Source organism: Aquarana catesbeiana, linkage group LG02 (assembly GCF_042186555.1).
Source record: "Aquarana catesbeiana isolate 2022-GZ linkage group LG02, ASM4218655v1, whole genome shotgun sequence".
NCBI lineage: Eukaryota > Metazoa > Chordata > Amphibia > Anura > Ranidae > Aquarana > Aquarana catesbeiana.
In genome coordinates, this window is record NC_133325.1 from 643221538 (window position 1) to 643246445 (window position 24908).

General features: G+C 40.1%; 1 protein-coding gene across 5 annotated transcripts in view; it reads right to left on the reverse strand.

Annotated features, from left to right (window-relative positions):
- Positions 1–24908, reverse strand: part of SH3KBP1 (SH3 domain containing kinase binding protein 1) — a 529030-nt gene that overhangs the window by 25308 nt on the left and 478814 nt on the right. For all 5 annotated transcript variants that reach the window (XM_073616470.1, XM_073616471.1, XM_073616469.1 and 2 more), the window contains 2 exons: positions 2767–2876; positions 2243–2371 (listed from right to left, as the gene is read on the reverse strand). In XM_073616470.1, the coding sequence (XP_073472571.1) occupies positions 2243–2371; positions 2767–2876 (239 nt within the window). The remainder of the gene's footprint in view (positions 1–2242; positions 2372–2766; positions 2877–24908) is intronic.

Here is a 24908-nt window from a genome sequence, read left to right on the forward strand (position 1 = left end):
GTGCCAAACTAAGTTAACACAATTCTAACATAAACATAAATAAATTAAATTAATAAACAAACCACAGTAAATTTATACACATAGATATAAATAGCACGTGTGATAAGAAGATGTGTAATAAGAAGGTATGTGAAAAGATCCAAAACAAGTGTAAAGTAAATAGTAAAGTCCATGGAAATCTCAAAGATCCACAATGTGCAGTGAATAATAACAGTCCATATTGAAATAAGATGGTCTCGGTCACCATACATAAAGCCAATGTGGTAGATGGAAAGTAGGAACATCAATGTGATGGAGCCACCACCAGAATAGATGCAGGCTTAACAGAAAGTTTGAACTCAAGAGAACATACGTTCTATGAGTCAAACAGGCTTGTATTGTCAGCCGACAATGGGGGTGAACCTTGGGGATCCTCAGTGATTGGAGCCTGGAGTTTCTTAGACCCTCATAGAAAAATCGTCTCCATACAGGTGGTTACACATCAGGAGAAGATGGCCTGTTTAGATCTCATTATGAGCTAAGCCCTCTTGTGGCAACTGGCAAGCAGCATTCAGTACAATCCCCCTTGGATGATCTCCTGGATACTTTCTGATCTCATCAGAGAGTATGCCCTCATACTCTTTGATGAGATCAGAAAGTATCCAGGAGATCATACATAACATATACAGTAAAGGTACATCCTACATCCTGGCTAGGGGGATATACATATCCAGTTTGGGAGCACATGTGGTTCCCATGCACTATTATCAACAGTCATGGATCTTATGCATAAAAAATGGCTACATGTCGCACAATGTTACATAGTTTTAAGGTTGGCAAAAGACAAGTCCATCCAGTCCAACCTGTGTGTGCATTTATGTTAATATTACATTGCATACCCATGTATGTTCTGGCCGTTTAGGTGCCTGTCTAATAGTTTTTTTTAAATTATCAATGTTCCCTGCTGTAACCACTGCTTGTGGAAGAGAATTCCACATCCTTACCGCTCTTAAAGTAAAGAACCCTCTAGGCAGGTTAAGATTAAACCTCTGCTCTTCTAATTTTAGTGAATGGCCACGTGTCTTTTTAACTACTTCAGCCCCGGGAGGATTTACCCCTTAATGACCAGGCAATTTTTTGCAATATGGCACTGCGTCACTTTAACTGACAATTGCGTGGCCGTGCGATGTTGTACCCAAACAAAACGTATGTCCTTTTTTTCTCACAAATAGAACTTTCTTTTGGTGGTATTTGATCACCTCTGCGGTTTCTATTTTTTGCACTATAAACAAAAAAAAACACCAATTTTGAAAAAAATATATATTTTTTTTAATTTTGCTATGATAAATATCCCCCCCCCAAAAAAGTAAAAAAACTAAATGTCTTCATCAGTTTAGGCCAATATGTATTCTTCTACATATTTTTGATAAAAAAAAAAAAAAAAAAATCACAATAAGCATATATAAGAATGGTTTGTGCAAAAGTTATAGCATCTACAAAATAGGGGTTAGATTTATGGCATTTTTATTATTATTTTTTCTACTAGTAATGGCGGTGATCAGCAATTTGTAGCGCGACTGCGACATTGCGGCGGACAGATCGGACACTTTTTTGGGACTAGTGACATTTATACAGCGATCAGTGCTATAAAAAGTCACTGATTACTGTATAAATGGCACTGGCAGGGAAGGGGTTACACTAGGGGTAAATGTGTTCCCTGGGAGGTGTTTATAACTGTGGGCGGTGTGGAATGACTGGGAGTACTGAGAAATCCTCTGTACTCCCCTGACAGAAGGGGGATCTGTCTGTTAACATTGACAGATCCCCATTCTGGCTCTCTGTGGAGCAGTCACGGGTGGCTGGTGAACATCGCAGCCGCTGGCTATGAGCATCGGTGCCATGCGCGCGCCCACTGTATCTATTGCCCGAAGCGACATACACCTATGGCGATTCACCCAATAGAGCCGACCTGCCGCTGTATAACTACGGCGGCTGGTCGGCAAGTGGCTAAATTCCCTTAAGCGAAAGAGTTTTATCCCTATTGTGGGGTCACCAGTACGGTAAAAAAGCGCGCACACTAGGGAATCACCCACCCATAAACCAGGCTTTTCTCTGCTCTAAAGGCTAACTGTATGATATTATGTTCCTGATCATTCCATCTAAAAAGCTGATATTGAACACACTATGTAACCCTAAGTAGCATTACACTGGAAATATATGTTCAATAAACTCATAAGCATTGCAGCAAATCATTCTGACTTACCTGTGATGCTGTGGAAGGTCGAGAAGATTTCTTGGATGGTTCTACTGATCTTTGTGCCAAGTTATTAAGGTCTTCCTTATCATCCTCTGGACTGGGAGAATCAAAGAAATCTGGACTGGACAGAGATGACTGCCAAGAAAAAAAAAATGAAGACAAGACTTACGAGATTTTGATCATCGCACATGAAACAGATGGTGTGTACAACCTATATGGGGTAACATTAAAGGTTTGCAATAAAGGTACATTGTGGTTAAAGAACTCCAATATATGTGATATAAAATATCTAGCAATGCCCGCTATCAGGCTCTTTCAGATCTCTGTTCTGTGTGTTAGAACACCCTTGTTGACGTCTAGCATAAAGACTCTGATATATACAGTATTCACACTGTTTATTAAAAGACATTTAATTTTAATGAATACATGGCTGGGTTTAATAGTGTTTTTTCATAATCTGCCTGGAGTTCAGCTTTAACTATGCCCCTTGATCTTCTCTTCCTTCAGTGAATTACATACACTAGACCTACCGATGTTAGAGACTGTGATGGTGGGCGCCTCCCACTGGATTTGGGTCTTGATGCAGTAGGGTGACTAAGTTTCTCTCCGACTGACACTACAGAATCAAAGCCTTCGACATCTGCAAAATAATGGCAGCATGAGAGTCAAGTGACAAAACACATGTAGGCTGAGCATAGTTAACCTTTTCATCACCAGAGGTAACTGATGCCTAGAAGCCCAGGCCAGATTTAGCAGTGCCGCCATAGGTCGGTTCACTTGGCTAGAAGTCTGTGGCTATTTTCCATATATAAAATTGTTTTAAGAACATAAAAGGTTTTTACTTGGTTTTATGTACAGACTGACAAATACACAAAAATGTAAAAAAATAAATAAATCTATATATATATATATATATATATATATATATATATATATATATATATATATATATATATATATATATATATATAACAGTGTAAGCTGCTACCTGTCAAAGGTGAGACACAGATTAACACTTCCTCAGCAAAGGCGATCATACAGGGAAACCTTTATATACAGATTAAGGGTGGGAATGGGTTATAGCGATTCTCACTCTTGAAAACTACTAAAATGTACCTAGGAAGCTAAAGCTTGGGATCCTTAAAGTGATTGTAAACCCTCACTTTGTAAAAAAAAAAAAAAAACCCATTCACCTTAGAAATAGAAATGAAAGGCAAAATATGTGTATAGATATAAAAAAGAATTCCAAACACCTATTTTCCTATTTTTTTTCTAAGTGATCACATTCTCTCTGTTCTCAGCTGCATAAGAGCTGGGGAATGAAAAACAGCAGTACACTGATAGTCCCAGTGAAAGGCTGTGCAGGGGGTGTGTCAGGACAAGTCTGATCATTGGAGGAGAGCAGGCTGAGTAACCAGCATAGCTAGAGAACTGACCACCTTGTGTTCTGCTTAGTGTGGTCGGTTGTTATTAGGAAAGCAGAGGGACTAGCAAGACCACCAGAGGTTTCACACAAAGGAAGCAATACAAAGAGAACAAGATATTTTTTTCACAGAAGTGCATGGTACAGCAGGCACATATCAGGAATATGAAATGCTGGGTTTACATATTGTTTGAAATTAATACAGTAGTTAATTATGTTTAAGAACTACAAACGTGTTTAAGCTCAGAATAATTTCTGTTTTGCTTACCTAAAATGAACAGCAAACTAAGGCCTCTTTCAGACGAACGATCCATTCAGGTCCACCTGTCAGTTTTTTAGGCGGACCTGAGCGGACCCTCCATAGACATCTATGGAGTATCGGATGTCAGCGGTGACATGTCCGCTGACATCCAACCCGCTCCGATCCGAAAAAGTGTAACGGAGGAAAAACCTACTTTTCCATCCGTTTTCGGATCGGATCGGGTGACGACGGACTCTACGGTCCGTCGTCATCCGATCCCCCATAGGGAAGCGCGGCACTGTGACAGGTCCGTCGCTGCACAGTGTGCAGCGACAGACCTGTCATCTGCCTGCTCAGCGGGGATCCACGGAGCGATCCCCGCTGAGCAAGCGGATGTTCTTGGGCCGGATCATCACGGATCCGTCCCGTGTGAAGGAGCCATAAGGATAGCATATCGTCCTTGAAGATAAGTTCTATGCCTTTTCCCCAACAGGATGCAAATTATGACATTTTGAAACAAAGTGTATTATAAATCTGGATAATGGTGGTCATAGATATGTCTATGTAAGGTTTCCTAAAATTTATCAGTGTGCTGGCCAACAATACAACACCACAAAATCCCCCTACCCAGATACAAACACACATGGACACCCACAAAATGGCTACAGCTTTCCTTAAATGTGGCTCTATGTTGACAGTGTCACTTTAATTCTATACACACTAAGGTATAGAGTCCACAATGCATATGTCTTTTTTCTTAGTGCCCCCTCCCCCAACTTTTTGTACCTCTGTACAGTAGTGGCTCAACACCTGAATTGAGCTATGTAGTGGTTTCAGGATTCCTGACCCCATCATGCTCGCATGGTGCAACCCCTCAGTAGTGAGCCTAGACAATCATAATTCTGTCCCTACACTAACAAGAGGGTAAACGTGAAGCAGTGGAGGCTCAATATACATCACAGCCATCTGATGTCAATTCCATTTTCTCACATTGGCGCTCAAGTGGGTCAATTCACAGATCGTCAAACTGCAGCTCCCCTTCTGCCTTTCCTGACTGCCACTGACTGACTTATCACTCCTCTTGCGAAAGCCCGAGCTGGGTGGAACAGATGTAGCTCCGCCTAGTGGGCAGAGTCTAGAATGCAGAGTGGAACTCGAAAAACAGTGTGACAAACCTGAGGTCTGTGGGACCACATGATTCAGCTGAAATGGAGGGACAGTCCCACACAAATCGGGACAGTTTGATTGGTATGAATTCTGCTCTCCATTAGATAGCACTATTTTTGTAAACATAATTCCTCTATCAGTTATAAGATTAACTAAACCAGTTATTTTCATCAAAAGGGATTAGTGCAAACAACATCAAATTCCTTGTCTCTTCCAATTCCTGCAGGCTTTAAAGCAACCAAAAATGGATATACATTGAGGGAAAAAAGTATTTGATCCCCTGCTGATTTTGTACGTTTGCCCACTGACAAAGAAATGATCAGTCTATCATTTTAATGGTAGGTTTATTTTAACAGTGAGAGACAGAACATCAACAAACATATCCAGAAAAAACGCATTTCAATTTTTTTTAAATTGATTTGCATTTTAATGAGTGAAATAATTATTTGATCCCCTATCAATCAGCAAGATTTCTGGCTCCCAGCTGTCTTTTATACAGGTAACGAGCTGAGATTAGGAGCACTCCCAGAAGCAATCAGATTCCAATCTCTCCACCATGGCCAAGACCAAAGAGCTGTCCAAGGATGTCAGGGACAGGATTGTAGACCTACATAATGCTGGAATGGGCTACAAGACCATTGGCAAGCAGCTTGGTGAGAGGGTGAGAACAGTTGGTGCGATTATTAGCAAATGGAAGAAACAAATTAATTGTCAATCTCTCTCGGTCTGGGGCTCAATGCAAGATCTCACCTCGTGGAGTTTCAATGATCATGAGAACGGTGAGGAACCAGCCCAGAACTACACAGGAGAATCTGGTCAATGATCTCAAGGCAGCTGGGACCATAGTCACCAAGAAAACAATTTGTAACACACTACACCGTGAAGGACTGAAATCCTGCAGCGCCTGCAAGGTCCCCCTGCTCAAGAAAGCACATGTACAGGCCCGTCTGAAGTTTTCTAATCAACATCTGAATGATTCAGAGGAGAACTGGATGAAAGTATTGTGGTCAGATGAGACCAAAATCGAGCTCTTTGGCATCAACCTAACTCGCCGTGTTTGGAGGAGGAAGAGGAATGCTGCCCATGACCCCAAGAACACCATCCCCACCGTCAAACATGATGTGGTGGAGGTGGAAACATTATGCTTTGGGTGTGGTTTTGTGCTAAAGGGACAGGACAACTTTACCGCATCAAATGGACCATAGACAGGGCCATGGACCATCAAATCTTGGGTGAGAACCTCCTTCCCTCAGCCAGAACACTGAAGTCAAGAAGAACAACATTAAGGTCCTGGAGAGGCCTAGACAGTCTCTGGACCTTAATTGCATAGAAAATATGTGGAGGGAGCTGAAGGTTTGAGTTACCAAACGTCAGCCTCAAAACCTTACTGACTTGGAGAGGATCTGCAATGAGGAGTGGGACAAAATCCCTCCTTAGATGTGTGCAAACCTGGTGGCCAACTACAAGAAACATCTGAACTCTGTGATTGCCAACAAGGGTTTCTTCACCAAGTACTAAGTCATGTTTTGTGAAGGGGTCAAATACTTTTTTCAGAAAAATGCAAATGAATTTCTGAAGTGACCATTGGGAGATGTTTATATGTGAAGGAAATCCCACGGATGTTGTGGTCTGATGAGGGGTTCCAGTGGGCTGGATTTGCTGGATGCTATTGAGAATTTATCATCTATGCCTAATCCTTAACACCTTCTGGTAAGCAGACTACATTACCACATGGTGACGAGTGACTCTTTCTACATCTGCACAATATATTTGGTGATTGGATTCCACCCACTCTTCAATTTCATTTTGAACTTTTCAGTGCCGCAATAATTTTTATGCATATGCTAAATTAATGCATATCAACCAACCAGATAAAAGCCATCTCTATAAGGTAGATGCTAACTTTCTATCATGGGGAGAAGATGTTTGTTTCAAATAACTAACTTCTCCTGCTATGCACAAATGCTCATAATGCAATTTCCTTTCTTTGCATAATAGTGCTAAATAGCCCATTTGCATTATAAGCGTCAGTATCATATACTTTTTAAACTTCCTAATTGCTGGGGTGCATGTGACTCTGACATGACAATCTAGGTGACACATCCATTCTTGCCTTTCTGGGGGCCCAAAAACCTGCTGAGATTGCGTCCTCTGTCTTTTTTTCAAACACATAAATTTCCCATGCACAATATGACGAAAGATTTTGTAATATGTCAATTCAAATGTATGTGTAATAACTGGTATACATGAAAGCCAAAGACACTCATTATCAATCTCAAGTGAAGCCCTATAAGGCTAGATATTTGCTTCATCTTCACAAGTGATGTCTAAATAAATCATACTGTTTGCAACTTTTAAATTGTATGGTCAAAGGCAGATGAAGCAAGCTACATTTTTTTCCCACCACCCAATAACATACAGCTAATTGGAGTCTGCCTAGACTGACCATAGAGTGCTAACGTATGAATTTCTGTGTTAAAAACATTGGATTATAAACTATAAATCTGAGCAAGACTGATGTAAATAGTTCAATGTACAGTAGTACAGAATAAGCTGTTGCAGCATAACTGCTAATGTCCAGAACACAACAGCAATTTTTAGGTCATCTAGAAAAAAAAAAAAGAAAAAAATTGGTATAGTCACCGCATCTAAGGACTGGTAAGTTGTAATATAAATTTTTGTTCTTGGGTTTAGATACACTTTAAATTACATATTTATAAATACAGTGCTGCATTATTTGTGCTTAATATATCTGCCGAGAGTTCACATTTAAACAGGCTTAACTTAACAGGCTTCACCATTCAGCTAGCAAGCTTCAGCACTTGTCTACAGTACTAAAGGACCTAGGCCTATACATGCTACAGACACCCTTGTCCCTGTATGCAGCTCTGCAGCCCAGTTCCTGGTGCCGCTGCCCAAAGTAAAAATATTCTATACTTCTATAAAGGATCCATTACAAGCAAATAATACAGCATGTACAGTTGTGCTCATAAGTTTACATACCCTGGCAGAATTTATGATTTCTTGGCCATTTTTTAGAGAATATGAATGATAACACAAAAACATTTCTTTCACTTATGGTTAGTGTTTGGCTGAAGACATTTATTAGCAATCAAACGTGTTTACTATTTTTAAATCATAATGGCAACAGAAACTACCCAAATGACTCTGATCAAAAGTTTACACACCCCAAGTTCTTAATACCATGTATTTCCCCCTTTAACATCAATGACAGCTTGAAGTCTTTTGTGGTATTTGTGGATGAGGCTCTTTATCTTCTCAGATGGTAAAGCTGCCCATTCCTCTTGGCAAAAAGCCTCCAGTTCCTGTAAATTCTTGGGCTGTCTTGCATGAACTACACGTTTGAGATCTCCCTAGAGTGGGTCAATGATATTGAGGTCAGGAGACTGTATCTCAGCCACTCCAGAACCTTCAATTTATTCTGCTGTAGCCCATGAAAAGTCGACTTGGCCTTGTGTTTGGGATCATTGTCATTTTGGAATGCCCAAGTACGTCCCACGCGCAGCTTCCTGGCTGATGAATGCAAATGTTCCTCCAGTATTTTTTGATAATATACTGCATTCATCTTGCCATCAAATTTGACCAAATTTCAGGTGCCTTTATAGCTCACACATCCCCAAAACATCAGCGATCCACCTCCGTGTTTCAAAGTAGGAATGGTGTACCTTTCAGCATAGGCCTTGTTGACTCCTCCCTAAATGCAACATTTAGGGTTGTGGCCAAAAAGCTCAATTTTGGTCTCATCACTCCAAATGACTGTGTCAGAAGTTTTTTTCTGTGCCGTTTGGCGTATTGTAAGCCGGATAATTTATCGCATTTGCGTAGTAATGGCTTTCTTCTGGTGACTCAACCATGCAGCCCATCTTTCTTCAAGTGCCTCCTTATTGTGCATCTGGAAACAGCCATACCACATGTTTTCAGAGAGTCCTGTATTTCACCTGAAGTTATTTGTGGGTTTTGCATCCCGAACAATTTTCCTGGCAGTTGGCGGCCCAAATTCTAGTTGGTCTACCTGACCGTGGTTTGGTTTCAACAGAACCCCTCATTTTCCACTTCTTGATTAGACTTTGAACACTGCTGATTGGCATTCTCAATTCCTTGGATATCTTTTTATATCCCTTACCTGCTTTATACAGTTCCACTACCTTTTAATGCCGATCCTTTTACAATTCTTTTGCTTTCCCCATGACTCCGAATTCAGAAACGTCAGTGCAGCACTGGATGAAGGATGCAAGGATCTGTCAGGTGCCCAGAAACTAATTGACCTTTTATACACACACACTAATTACAAGCAAACAGATCACAGGTGAGGATGGTTACCTTTAATAGCCATTCAAACCCCTTTGTGTCAACTTGTGTGCATGTCAGGCCAAAATCACCAGGGTATGTAAACTTTTGGTCAGGGTCATTTGGGAAGTTTCTGTTGCCATTATGATTTAAAAAGAGTAAACACAGTTGATTGATAATAAATGGCTTCAGCCAAACACTAACCATGAGTGAAAGGAACGTTTTTGTGTTATCATTCATATTCTCTGAAAAATGGCCAAGAAATCATAAATTCTGCCAGGGTATGTAAACTTATGAGCGCAAATGTATGTGTGCTATTTTTTTTTTCTTTGCTTTTATCTTCACCTGCGTACCATATATCAAGTGCTATCTCAGATTTCAATAGCAACAACAACAAAAAAATATGAATAATAATTGGAAATACTGTACTTTTTGGTTTGGATCTGCTTCGTCAGTCAGCACCTTCCTCTGCCAAAGTAATCAGAGGCTGTTTAACTAAAGTGTCAAAGATGGAAAAAACACGAAGCACTTACTTATGGACCATTATAATTCAAAGTACTAATCCACAAGCTGGGTCAGTTTGGAAGGGGCAGTGATTAATCCTCAAGTAAGTAATTAGACATTTTAAATCACAGCATGACAGCGTTTCAAACGGACTTGGAAAACAGCCGCGAAGAAGGACAGCTGAAAAAGATTTATATAGCAATTGTAGTCTCTATGAACAAATCTGTTCTACAATAATGCAAATCCATGTAAATTTGTGTTATTTAATACACATATGGGTTTATTGTTTTTTTTTGTTGCAATGTTAATGTAAGGTGTAGGGCTAATTGTTGAAATGAAAGCTTTATTCACCATAGGACACTGGGATAAGTATCTAGAGCAATGGATATTGACATGGCAGTAGGGATAGAAAACATAGCAACCCTTACTGGGCCCATTGTGGATGTGAAAGTCAATACAGCACTGTCACATTGGCAGCATGATGGAGAAGTGTTTGCAGATCTGGGTTCAAATCCCATTGTTAGACACTCAACTGAGTCCTATTAGACAATTTATTAGCAATGTGCTGCACAATATATATATATATTTAATCCTAATCAAATTTTATATAGTGAACCTTAGCAAAAAAAAACCTTTAAAGTGGAGATGCAAAATGTTCCTCATTTTACACATAAAATATGAATATGCGCAAGGTATGAATATTCACTGCACATAGTATTGCAGTAAATTCTAAACTACCGGTATATGATTACAATCAAGCTGTGCAAGCTTAATATGTGAAGAAAATTGGCCCTCCAAGCATACATTATAACATCATATCAAGGAAATTTTACATACAGTGTAGCAGAAAAATCAAAGCAGGAATTAGCTTCACACGGTCAATTTCTAAGAGAAGAATTTTATGCATTTCTCTATTGCACCCAAACTTATGAAATACTACATACATACTATTCAGGCAACAAGTGAACATCTGCTATCCATTAATGTATTAAAGATTTGTTGTACGATATTGGGCTGCAGCAATCATTTTTCACAGCACCCACGCGTTACTTACAAAATATTATTTATTATTTCAGGTACTTAGACGTAAAAATGTACAAACTTTTATAATAAAAAAAAAAATTAAAAAATAATGAAATAAAAAACAATTCTTTGTATAACCAACCCAATATTTACAGAGTAAAATGCTAAAATCATGTCACTATGTATGGCTTTGTAATTACAGTGAATATGGATCATATTCAGACAGCCAGATGTGTTGGCTCCAGGCCTTTGAGTCCAGGCGAGACCTGGGCTGCCCGCCCTCACAGTACCACAGTAGTAAATGCGGAGACTATTAGGAAGGTTTTAGATGAGAGTTGAAGTAAATGATGAATACAGACACCCATCCTCATCAGCCTCTGCAGCAACTTGCTTTCAATAGCAATGTTTGATCCCATGACCCAGCTTGCTTAGAGCAGATGCTATCTCCATTACAAGCAGTTACCAAATATGACAGCTGCAAGCTCTAGAGCCAATAAGTGCCGACCAAGGGCATGCCAAACAGCGGGATCAAACGTACTTTCTGAATGTAGATATTGACTAATATTTCATTTATTGCTGGAGAAGTGGAGAGAAGGGGACAATAATGATTTTCCCCAATTAATATCATTCTTATTGAAAATATTTTCTAAAATTTAAGTGTAAGTATAGCCATTTTATTTTGCTTTGTACAGAGTAGAGAATGGATAAAACCACTGCCAGCTTATTTATTGCTTTCTGTACTATAGGGGAAACTTCGCTTCAATTTCTGTTCAGAGGCGCAACAGGAAATTAAGGGAAAACTCCCATAATTAAGCAAATTACCCTTTTAAAAACTCACCGATAGAGGTGTACCCATAGGAAGATTTTGGTTAACCTCTTGTTCTGGGGACAACTTTAAAGCTTGCGCTCTCTGCGACAGTAGTCATCAGGACAAACAGGGGAATGAATCTTCTTAGTGGGGACACAGCAATAAAAAAAAAATGACAGGTTTTTAACCCTTCCCCAATCTATACAAAGTTAAAAACACATATATATATATATATATATATATATATATATATATATATAAAAAGGTTTTGCTTATAAGTATATTGAACATGTTAAGACTGCTGAACTTAATATTTGGTTGGGCATATGCAGCTACGGAGTATGTTTTGAGCAATTTTGTCTAAGCTTTTTCTAGATCACATATCTGCTGTTTGTTGCAAAATTGTGAAAAATCATGTTTGTTTTCTTCGGAGCTTTGGTAACAGTAAGGCTCGGTTCACACTGGGGCGACTTGTCAGGCGACCTAGTCGCCTGACAAGTCGCCTCCCGTTCTGTGCTATGGAACCGTTCTAATCGGAGCGACGCAAGTCGCTCCGACTTAGAAAAAGGTTCCTGTATTACTTTGGGGGCGACTTGGGGCGACTTGCATAGACTTCTATGCAGAAGTCGTCTCGCAAGTCGCCCCGGCAGTCGTTTGCAGGTCGCCTCGCTGAGGCGACCTGCAAGTCGTGCCGCCGATGTGTGAACCGAGCCTTAGAGCCCATTCACACAGGGGCAACACGACTTCCAGCGCGACTTTGGGAGGCAACTTGGACACAACTTGAGTATGAATCACAGCACGACTTGAAGCAACTTACAACACAACTTGAAGTCACCTCCAGGACAGGGAACTTTACAAGTGGCCAATCAGAGCTTATCAGCTGTGTGTGAGAAGGAGGGGGCTGGCTGTTTAGTGGAGTAAATTACTTTCTGTTTCCTTTCTGCTTCCTGTAAAGTTGCCTCAGTATGAACAGTGATCAGACTTGGAGGCAACTTCCATTGAAATCAATGGGTACAAGTTGCCTTCAAGTCGGATTGAAGTAGTACAGGAACCTTTTCTGAAGTCGGAGCGACTGCAGTAGTGTGCATTAAGACAGATCCATTCATTTACATTGATTTTTTCATGTAGCGCGACTTGAGGCGACTAGGGGCGACTTGGGGCGACTTGAAGTCGGATCCAAAGTTGCCCCTGTGTGAATGGGCTCTCAGTTGAGCTGCATGAAATGTAAAAGTAATCAATTTATCTTGGGTATTGCTTAAGATTCTACTTCTCCATGTGCAGGACAGTGCAGGAGTCCCTTCAAATTATTACATTAAATAGGCTGTGCAAAGGTGCATAAATTACAGACTATAATCTAGTCCATTTAGGACAAGTTCACCAGATGTGTATCATAGATCCTTCTGTATTTTAGATACTCCATTTTGGTATTGTGTCCAGACCCCATTTTAGTCCTGAAAAGGTACTTAAAGGATCCTCTTCCCACCTAACTACATGTATTAAAAGTAGAGGCTCCAATAAGGATACATGAAAGAAAAATGGACAGTGCCTTGAAAAAGTATTCACAACCCTGGAAATTTTCCAAATTTTTTCATGTTACAACCAAAAACATAAATGTATTTTATTGGGATTTTATGTGATAGACCAACACAAAGTGGCACATAATTGTGAAGTGAAAGGAAAATCATAAATGCTTTTCAACATTTTTTTACAAATAAATATCTAAAAAGTGTGGAGTACATTTGTATTTAGTCTCCTTTACTCTGATACCCCTAACTAAAATCTAGTGGTACCATTGTCTTCAGAAGTCACCTAATTAGTAAACAGAGCCCACCTGTGTGGCCCCTCCTAAGCATGCTTTACCAGAAAATAAATTCATTCTCAGTATAAATACAGCTGCTTTGTGAAACCCTCAGAGGTTTGTTAGAGAACCTTAGTGAACAAACAGCATCATGAAGGCCAAGGAACACCCCAGATAGGTCAGGTTTAAAGTTATGGAGAAGTTTAAAGCAGGGTTAGGTTATAAAAAAATATCCCAAGCTTTGAACAGCTTGCAAAACACTGTTTAATTCATTATCAGAAAATGGTAAGAGTATGGCACAACTGCAAACCTACCAGGAAGTGGTACTTTTTGTGTGGCCCCTCCTAAGCATGCTTTACCAGAAAATAAATTATTTAGTGCCATGTGTAAAAGGGTAGACCTATATTACACGCCTCAAGTGCAACTCTCAGGTCTACAGCCCAAACACATTCAGAAATGAGCCTACTATAAACAGCAATGCCACAGAAAAAAAGCATTCAAAATACACCTGCAAGCCGGTAACAGATTTTACCTTTCTACACCAACAGTTAGGCCAAAAATTTCTGCAGCAGTTCCTGTTTAACTGAGGCAAAAATCACAACATCCTGACAGAGACCAATCGAAACGCTGTGGAATATTCCAATAAAATAAACGCCATACAAAGACCATAAACAGCAGCAGCAGCACATAGAAGCAAGCAATAATCAACAACAGAACAATCATACGTTCCAACGGCAGGAAGTGCCAGCATCCATCGGCGCAGCCTGTCCATCGGACACCACTGCAATCCAGGAAACAGACCAGACTCACTCCCAGGATATCCAGCAGATTTTGCCAACATGCTTGTTCACCATGTACCTTTGTGAGTACCTTTTTACAGTTTTATTAAACTCCATGTTTTTTACTGCACTTAGAGTGGCACCTTTGTTTCATTTTCAGAGTGCATATAACATGCACCCTAACATTAAGAGGGAAGTTTCAGGAAAAAAAACTTCCCACAGCCCCCTGCACTGGACAGCCTGATGCTGGGACGTGTGGCAGATCTCTCCAACTTCTTGTGTTTAAGTTACCAAATCCACCCCTCCCTCTTTTTGACTCAATATTGCTTCTCATCATCTTATCAATATATACAGATAAATCCCTCTCTTCTCCTTCTCTGCACCCCTGAAGGACTATACTATATCCCGAAACGCGTTGGGTGTGAGAAGAGTTATCCCCCCTTTTTGTTCTCTTCATTATCTCATCATTTTTTCATATATTCATTTTGTATGATGACACAAATGAACTACCTAGATATGTCTATGTTTCGTTGTATTGTTTTTAATGCTGTTTCTTAATAAAACTTATTTTTTACTATTATACTGTACACTTCGACATACTTCTATCTAAGCTAAACACCAGTGCCTTTAAAGTCCGCCTAGGGGAACCCCTTTTTTACATTTATCTTGCATACTGAATGTGGCACTGTTTTAATGACTTAAGTTAGCCTCTCGCCCCCCCCTTTTCACAGCCCCCCTGCACAGTACACAGCCCCCCTGCACATAACACTGCCCTCTTTCCCTGCACAGTACACAGACCCCTTTCCCTGCACAGTACACAGACCCCTTTGCCTGCATATGACACAGGCCTCTTTCATTATAAAGCCTCCCTGCACTCCCAGGAGACCCCCAGTATTAAGAATACTTAAGTTAAGAAAACATCACTGCCAGCCCTTTCCCTTACACCGCTCCTCCTGTGTCACGCATTGTAAATCAAAGCTTCTAAATACCTCAATTAACGCCGTTCTTCGTGACCCGGTCATGTGACTGCTCTCCTCTGCTGTTTCATTTTCAGTGACGGTCACATGACCAGACAGAGCGGCTTTAATTGAGGTATTAAGAGACTTCCAATTACATTGAGAGTGACCCACGAGGAGCTGTGCATGAGAAAGGGCTGGCAGTAATGTTTTCTCAACTTTAAAGTATGCTGGCAGCGCTGTCCCAGGGCTAGGAGAGGCAGTACAGCTGGCCTGACACCCTCCCAATGGGTGGCACCCGGGGCAGACTGCCCAATCCCCTCCCCCTGTTGGTATAAAAACATTTATCGGCGTATTCGTATAACACGCGGGCATGGTTTTTATTCTACATATACATAAATATATATAAATTAATAAAAATATGGCCAATCGGGGGCCCTTGCACACGTGGGGCCCTAGGCTGCAGCCTAGACCAGCCTGTGCATTAATCCGCCCCTGGCCGCCCACCTAAACTGACAGGCCGGGCAAGGAGAGCATTAATCAGAGAAGCAGCCAAGAGGCCCATGGTAACGCTGGAGGAGCTGCAGAGATCAGGTGGGAGAATCTATCCACAGGACAACTATTAGTCGTGCACTCCACAAATCTGGCCTTTATGGAAGAGTGCCAAGGAGAAAGCCATTGTTGAAAGAAAGCCATCAGAAGTCATGTTTGCAGTTCGGTGAAAAGCCATGTGGGGGACACAGCAAACATGTGGAAGAAAGTGCTCTGGTCAGATGAGACCAAAATGTAACTTTTTGGCCTAAAAGCAAAACGCTATGTGTGGCGGAAAACTAACACTGCAGATCACCCTGAGCACACCATGAAACATGGTGGTGGCACCATCATGTTGTGGGCATGCTTTTCATCAGCAGGAACAGGAAAGCTAGTCAGAGTTGATAGGAAGATTGATGGGGCCAAATACAGGGCAATCTTAGAAGAAAACCTGTTAGAGTCTGCAAAAGACTTGACTGGGGTGGAGGTTCACCTTCCAGCAGGACAACGACCCTAAACATACAGCCAGAGCTACAATGGAATGGTTTAGATCAAAGCATATTCCTGTGTTAGAATGGGCCAATCAAAGTCCAGACCTAAATCCAATTGAGAATCTGTGGCAAGACTTGAAAATTGCTGTTCACAGACGCTCTCCATCCAATCTGACAGAGCTTGAGCTATTTTGCAAAGAAGAATGGGAAAAAATGATATGCTCTAGATGTGCAAAGCTGGTAGAGACATCCGCAAAAAGACTTGCAGCTGTAATTGCAGGGAAAGGTGGTTCTACAAAGTATTGACTCCAGGGCTGAATAAAAATGCACGCCACACTTTTCAGATATTCATTTGTAAAAAAAATTGAACAATTCATCATTTTACTTTCACTCCACAATTATGTGCCACTTTGTGTTGGTCTATCACATAAAATCCCAATAAAATACAATTACGTTTTTGGTTGTAAAATGACAAAATGTGGAAAATTTCAGGGGGTATGAATACTTTTTAAAGGCACTGTATCTAGTGACATGGGAGTGTTTGTGATAAAAGTGCCAAGACAGTCAAAGATTTATGATAGTATTTAATACAAATAAGAAGCATTATTTAATTTCTAATTTGTAAGTAGTGGATACATACACAATGTATCCACAATACATCACTGAGGATCATCTGAGATGTCATATCCTGGTACGCAACATGAGGTCATTGAACAGACATATTGCGGAAAGGCTATCCCACACCCGAAGACTGTAATACATTACAAAAACTAAGCCTTTTAGGCCTGGAAGAGGTTGTAAGCCAATTGTGAAAGAATGGGATGGGTAATGATCTCACTGTAGATGCAAGTACAGCCGTACAGTTTAATATGAAAGACTGTATTTTTATACTTGGGACTCCCAAGCTTACATAGTTTGATAAGGTAATAAAAGTCTGGTGGAGGGCCATAAAGTGTATTAATCTTTTCTTGCAAGGTCTGTAGGGGATTTGGATGGGGAGAGTACAAAAGTATTACATCTGATTCAGCTGTGGGATCCTCTTAACTGATGCAATCCCTCCTAACCCAGATAGATTATATTTCTCCCAGGAATATAGTAATCCTGTTAGGCAATTGAGTATAGGGTGATAATTTGTGCTATATAAAGAAAAGCAAGTGGGGTGATTCTCACTCCTAGGTACTTAAGGGCTAGAGTGGGCAATTTAATGTGAAATTTCACCTCAATGGTGAGATTATTACTTGACAAGCTAACACTGAGGCACTGAAACTTGTTATTAAAAACAAGTTATTTCTATGATTCAAGCAAAAGGGTTAGGAAATGGAAAATTTGGTAGGGCAATTATGGATTGAGTGCTTTTTGAGCCAAATGAAAAAGCCACTGCTTTTCAGGGGCAATAAGAAAAACAAGGCACATCACTAAATGTATTATATCACCATGTATTGGCGTACAATCTGTGTTGAATTTTTCTGTGGTTGAAGAACCACTGATAAGTGCTGCTATAATGGCTTGTTGGGTAGTAACATCAAGATGAGATCAAGTTTTGACACATAAAATGGCCAAGTGTAAGCTAAGAATGCACTGGGACCCTTCTATACTAAAGTTTATACAGCCAGGTCATTTCATCTGTTTTAAGCCATGGACTGCAGAGAGCTTCCAAAGCATCAGAGGAATCTCATTGTTAAATGGTATTGTTCAGGAGAAGGGTACAAAAGAATTTCCAAGGCATCAGATATAATATGGAACACAATGAAGCCAGTCATCATCAAGTGGAGAAAATATGGTACAACAGTGACATTACCAAGAACTGGACGTCCCTCCAAAATTGATGAAAAGATGAGAAGAAAACTGGTCAGGAAGGCTGCCAGGAGGCCTACAGCAACGTTAAAGGAGCTGCAGGAATATCTGGCAATTACAGGCTGTGTAGTACATATGACAACAATCTCCCGTATTCTTCATATGTCTGGGCTATGGGGTAGAGTGGCAAGATGGAACAAAAACAAAAAAGAAAAACATCCAAGCCTGGCTAAATTTTGCAAAAACACATCTGAAGTCCCCCAAAAGCATGTGGGAAAATGTGTTATGGTCTGATGAAACCAAGGTTGAACTTTTTGGCCATAACTCCAAAAGATATGTTTGGTGCAAAAACAACACTGCACATCACCAAAAGAACACCATACCCACAGTGAAGCATGGTGGTGGCAGCATCATGCTTTGGGGCTGTTTTTCTTCAGCTGGAACAGGGGCCTTAGTCTAGGTAGAGGGAATTGTGAACAGTTCCAAATACCAGTCGATATTGGCACAAAACCTTTAGGCTTCTGCTAGAAAGCTGAACATGAAGAGGAACTTAATCTTTCAGCATGACAATGACCCAAAGCATACATCCAAATCAACAAAGGAATGGCTTCACCAGAAAATTAAAGTTTTGGAATGGCTCAGCCAGAGCCCAGACCTGAATCTGATTGGAAATCTGTGGGGTGATCTGAATAGGGCTGTGCACAGCAGATGCCCTCGCAATCTGGCAGATTTGGAGTGTTTTTGCAAAGAAGGGAGGGCAAATATTGCCAAGCCAAGATGTGCCATGCTGATAGACTCATACCCAAAAAGACTGAGTGCTGTAATAAAATCAAAAGGTGCTTCAACAAAGTATTAGTTTAAGGGTGTGCACACTTATGCAACCATATTATTTTAGTTTTTTATTTTTACTTCCCTCCACCTAAAAGATTTCAGTTTGTTGTTCAACTGAATTGTACAGTTTATAGGTCACATTAAAGGTGGGAACAAATTCTGAAATGATGTATCTTTGTGTCATAATTTTACATCTCAGAAACCTGACATTTTAACAGGGGTGTGTAAACTTTTTATATCCACTGTAGTGATTGCAGGTGGGACTCAGCAAAGGTTGTGATGTGGTGGTAGATGGCTGAACAAAATTTAGCAAAAACTGACAAACTGCATGCAAAAGATGTGCTTAGTAGATAAGCGCCAGCAGGTAAATTTAGGCAAGCATTGGCTGCCTATACTTAAGGTTCCCAAAGACAGCTCAAATGTTGTCTGACTCCTGCTCAATCAGATGAAATTCAAGCTGTGGGTGGCCCTGCATGCACCACCCAGCTCGGCAAAAGTCAATTTAAATATCAACCGAACTGGGTCAAAATTTACTGTTTGAAAAGCGACTGCTGCAGCTGCCTGAAAGCGATAGCAAGAAATAGAGACTCCTCCATCCACAATATTAGCGTGGATGGGGAAATCATCCGATTTTCTCTCATTCAGCCCGCGGATTGAACAAGAAAAAAGCCTTTGGACTATTAACGTTTATTGTGCCCTCATGAAAAAAGGTTGCTTTAAGGTTATTTACATATTACCTTTAAATACTGTACATAAAAATGTCCACAGTTTATATAGCATTACATTTAATATCGAACATTGATAAATTGCAGTTAGTGCTGTTAATCATGCTCACAAACGGGTTAATTGTAGCAACCACAAATATTGACATCCCTTCTAAATGCTGTGAAATACTCTTTTAGACTGAGAATAGGTTTGCATACACTTATCCTAGAAAATAGAATTCATGAGTGCACCTGACTGCAGCATGATCACATAAATAAAATGTATATATAGTGGCTTGTACCTCACCATGTTATGGGCCTATTACCTAAGTGACATTCTCCTTGCCAGCGCTCCCCAGCTGCCCCTTCCTTCATCACAGTTGACACCAAAATATTTAGTGCTGGCCACTACCATGTGACAGTGCTTGGGCCTAGCAATTGACTACTAGACCTGGGCCACATAAAAAAGTCATCACATCTCGTGCATACTCAGAGCCCACTGGGTATTTTCAAGAACAAAAGTGGATAACTACACATCTTGAGATGAATAAAACTTCAGCCTCTATTTCAACAGATTCAAAACTTGACAACAGCACAGTTATACAAGGATCTCTGTTGACACGTTTCACACCCACATATGCTTAATCATAACTGGGTATTTTCATTGGCTGAGACAGTGGAAGGAGCACTGAGGTATTATTGTGTTGGGGGGGCTCCTCTTCAGAGATACTGTCACTTTGTCCCAAATGGGCAAGGCGACAGTGTCTCTTTAACTTAAAACCCTAAATAGCTAATGCTTTTCCTTCTTAAAAGGCGATTGGAATAAAAATATGTTGCCCAGAACACCAATCAGGTGCCTGCTTTTGTTTTTTTCTCCAACATTATAAAAAAAAAACATTCTCAACTAAGCAACTGCATAGATCCAAATGTGATTGAAAAGCCTCACAGAAAGAAGTGGCGTGGGAGTCGTTAAATGAAGAGAACTTAATGTGACGCATATAATACTGTGTATTACCTTATGACAATGTACTGCAGAGCTTGCACTGAGAAGGGGGTGGAAAAGTGACATTGCAGACATGCATTCTACAACTACAGCAAAAGACACTCTTGGAGCAGAAAGAGGTGATAAAGCCTTACCCTCATCAATTGAAGAAGAGTAGTTACCCATGGTAAACAGAGGCAAATGAGGAACGCTTGATGGAAAATGAATGGAAAAGAGAAGCATCACTTATATTGATGGGGTAATAAAAACATTCAAATGAAACAGAGACTGCAGGGCTTCAAATCTGATTGGCTCCAGCTTGGGATCACATGGCTTATCTTCCAAGTCACTGTATTTCTTTTTGGCATCATTTCATTTTCCTTTATTTAAAGGTCTTTCAGTTTTTTTTCACCATGTTTCCCCTAAAGGCTAGCCACACTGTACATTTCTACGCACTATACCTGTCTATCACCTCATCCTAACTGTTCACGTACATAGTTATAGCTCCTGTCACTATAAAACTTTTTTCATCATTTTTAATGAAAATGAATTGGTTGCTGCTAGACTGTTTGCTGACACTAACCACATTCTGGCCAAATCTTAGAGGAGTTTGGTTGGATATGTAAGAAACTATGGTTAGCTCATGAGTAATTAAATGGAATCACTGGCAGACCATAATCAACCAACCATCTAACCACTGACTTATGCACAGATGGTTGCTATGGCATACAACATTCGAACAGAAAACATCAATAAAACAGTCCATGAATACATGCATTGGACAGCACAACTGCCAGTCTCCCTTTTTAAAAAGTTTTAAAAGAAGTCTGGTGGTTATGTGGTCCTATTGCTGGAGTGTTTCCACGAAAGAGACAGAACCCAACAGGGAGTATAGATCTATGTTTATCTCAAATATGTTTAAATTCACCGTTGACTGACCTACCACCTCTACTGAGACTGTTCCAAGTATCCATCATTTTTTTGTAAAATAATATTTTCTAGTATTTTTCAATTAGCTGTGAATTTTTCTTACCTAGTTTGAGGCCTGGGTTTTTTTTAATCCAAGCTGTATGTTAAAAAAAAAAAAAAAAAAAAAAAGAAAGAAAAATGTACCCTAAACTTTGTTCATGCCCTAAGGCCTGGTTCACACCTATGCAGGTTGCAGTTTGCATATTCCAGTTGCATTATGCATTTTTAAACACACATTTTTGATCCATTGAAGTCTATGGAACCAAAAGCCAGAAAAAAGTCCCTGACCCTTTCCATAAAATACACAGATGTGAACGTGACCCATAGGAAACCATGTTAAATGGACTGTGGTGTGTTTCTGCAAAACTGAAAACGCACTAAAAAGTGCATAGGTGTGAACCAGGCCTTAATGTACTTAAGGGTTTCAATCATGTTCCTCCTTTCCCGTCTTTCTTCAAGGCTGTACAAACTACGCTCCTGCAGTCTCTCCTGCTATGTTTGTCCCTCAGACCTTTCACAATTTTTGATTTCCATCTCTGGACTTTTTCTAACATACATCTTTTTGTAAGTGGGAGAGCGTATTCTAAATGAGGTTTAACAAAAGCTCTATATAGAGCGAAGCATTGAAGCAGCCCATTTAAATTGTGCTGGCACACACCAGACTGCACATGCACCATTTTTTTTTTGCAGCGCAATGCACTGCAACTAATTCTGATGGACACCAAGGGCAGAAACTTCAATTTGCTCTCGTTTATTTCTCTGCAGTTTTAATTATTCAGCATTCATGATTCAGTGAACAAGCATACAGAAGTATATGTAAAAGTTCCTGAATTATATTATAACTGAGATAACGTGGTTGTTATGGGTGACAGGCAGGGTGGTGATATTTTGTGACACTAAACTATAAAGAATACAGTCAAGGGGGGGCTGGAATGACACATATGCCAGTCTGCTGAAATTTTGAAATTTTAGGACCCCTGTTGTTTTAATGACTTGCCTATTGACAATAAGTGGTACAGGTAATTTTTTCTTGTGAGAAGAGGTAAAGATCAGTCAGGTGGCACAGAGATTTTACAAATGCTAGTAGCAGTAGTTTTTAATGTACAACTTATTACATCAGTCATCTTTTATGTTCTAACTTATTCCACTCCAAACGTAATTTATAGGCACATAAATGTGTTGAGCCAGGAACACTGTAAGCATGTCCAGACCTTTCATGAAAAGAAACTGCTATATTGCCACTAGTGATGGGCTCGGGTGTGTTCGGATTGAACCCACCAGGAAGCCGTCACTGCACACCGCCAATCACAGGCAGTGAGGCATTTCCTGATTGGCAGCTGCACACACAGAAATTTCCTATGATTGGCAGTGTGCAGCGCTGGCTTCCTGTCGGGTTTAATCCGAACATGCCCGAGTCCAATCCCAATTACCACCTGTTGGATCAATGTATCCATGAAGAAATACAATGTGTACACTAGATCTACATGAATAACAATTAAATGATGGCATTAAATGCCATTAAGAGGCATGAATTAAGGTCATATAAACTATTCTATTTCTTGACTCGCTAGATCTTCAGGCTGCTATTGATTAAATTTGCAAAGGCGTAAATACTAAAGGGTATTTGAACACTTGAAAAAAAAGTGTTGCAACACTATCAGAAAATTCAGCATTTATTCCATTTTTTCAAACACAATTAAAGAGTGCTTACAAACCCATGCTGTAGCACCCTACTTTGTTTTTATGACATCTTAACAACTATTAACATGAAAACCAATCTGGCACTTTTCATATAACACTAATGTAAATTCCCAATGCAATTCAAATGAAACATTTCCAATATCAGCATCCTACATCAGTAGAAAAAACAACATCTGTGCCCGTAGATTTTCCCCAAGAAGCATGACAATATTAATTTATAAAAAAGTAGAATGTGCAAACTGACAATACTTATTTCTTATTAAGAATCAAAAAGAGATAAACACAGTAAGATCAGCCAGGATGACAGCACAATTGAAGCAAAACTCTTCAGCCACAATAGGAAAGGATTTGAATAGTAACTCCACTCAAAAAACACATTTTTCAAGCATGCTTTTGCTGCTTAACCAGACAATTTGTTTAGGCCTGCAATTATTTCTCTGTGGAATGTTAACCTGCTCAAAAGCCTTGCAAATCTGCCTGTTTTTGTTGCTTAAATAGCTCTCTACCCACTTTTCACTGCATAAAATATGACCCTGTTAGTCTGAAAGCAGGCTGCTGTGCCAATCACTCGTGCTGCGCCTCTTTTCTCATTTAAGAAGGCAGCGTGGGAACTACCCCTGTCATCCTTATCTCAAATGTCAGGCTGGGTACGATGAATAACTGAAACTTAAATTAAAAAAACAGAGAGGCTTACAATTGATTCCCATAAACTATTAGTTTGAAATATTTAGTATTTTTCCTTCATATACACAGAAGCTTGGCCACTTCAAGTCAAATAAAATATTTTGTGGAAAATGTAAAGAAATCTGCACACAACCGTTCCTAACCTGGACAATGTAAACATAGCATATGGAAAATGAAAGGTTACCAAGTGTCACGAGGCCTAGATACTAGCAGCATGTACCCCTGGTAAAAGGAAAAAATACGAGGTGGTATCAAAGTTTCGAGACGGCCGTGCTGCAATGAGTCATTTAAGGTGCTTTGAGGGGTATGCGCACTTCAAGAGCAGAAGAACATCACTGGAAGACAACGGGAGGTTAGGAAGACCTTCAACAAGCTCAACCCCTGAAAATGTCGAAACCATTCATGATGCATGATGATCGTTGGAGAACAATCTTAAAACACCTCGAAGGACTCATTGCAGCATCGCCGTAAACTTGCCGGATCTTGTCAAACATCTATGTGTCAGATTTGCCCAGTTTAGCCGACGTGGTAAGGCGCATGGTCGGAATAGCACCAGTTGCACAGCTAATCGCATACACAGGACAATGTCTTTTGGCACACTGACTTATGAAGGCCGGTGCTCTCAGTGACTGTTCGTGCAGCCTTGTGCTGCCATCTGTTGGCAAGTTACAAAACTAGTCTCAAAACTTTTTAATACCACTTTTTGTATATGAATGAACATGTAAGATGCAAATTGTAAAGGTCATAAAATGTAAACTGCTTCTGGGATGTTAAATAGAGCGTATTTTTCTGGTGGGGGGGTATATATGGCCACTGGGGGTGGGGGATATATGACTGATAACCTCCAGGTAGGTTGTATAAATGGTTGTATGGTACAGGTAAGAGGGGTGTCAAGAGGATGTACTGTATGTATGGCTGCATGTCTGCTGGTAGGAAAAGAAGGATGAAGGACTTTTGGAGGAAGGTGATATTGTGTAC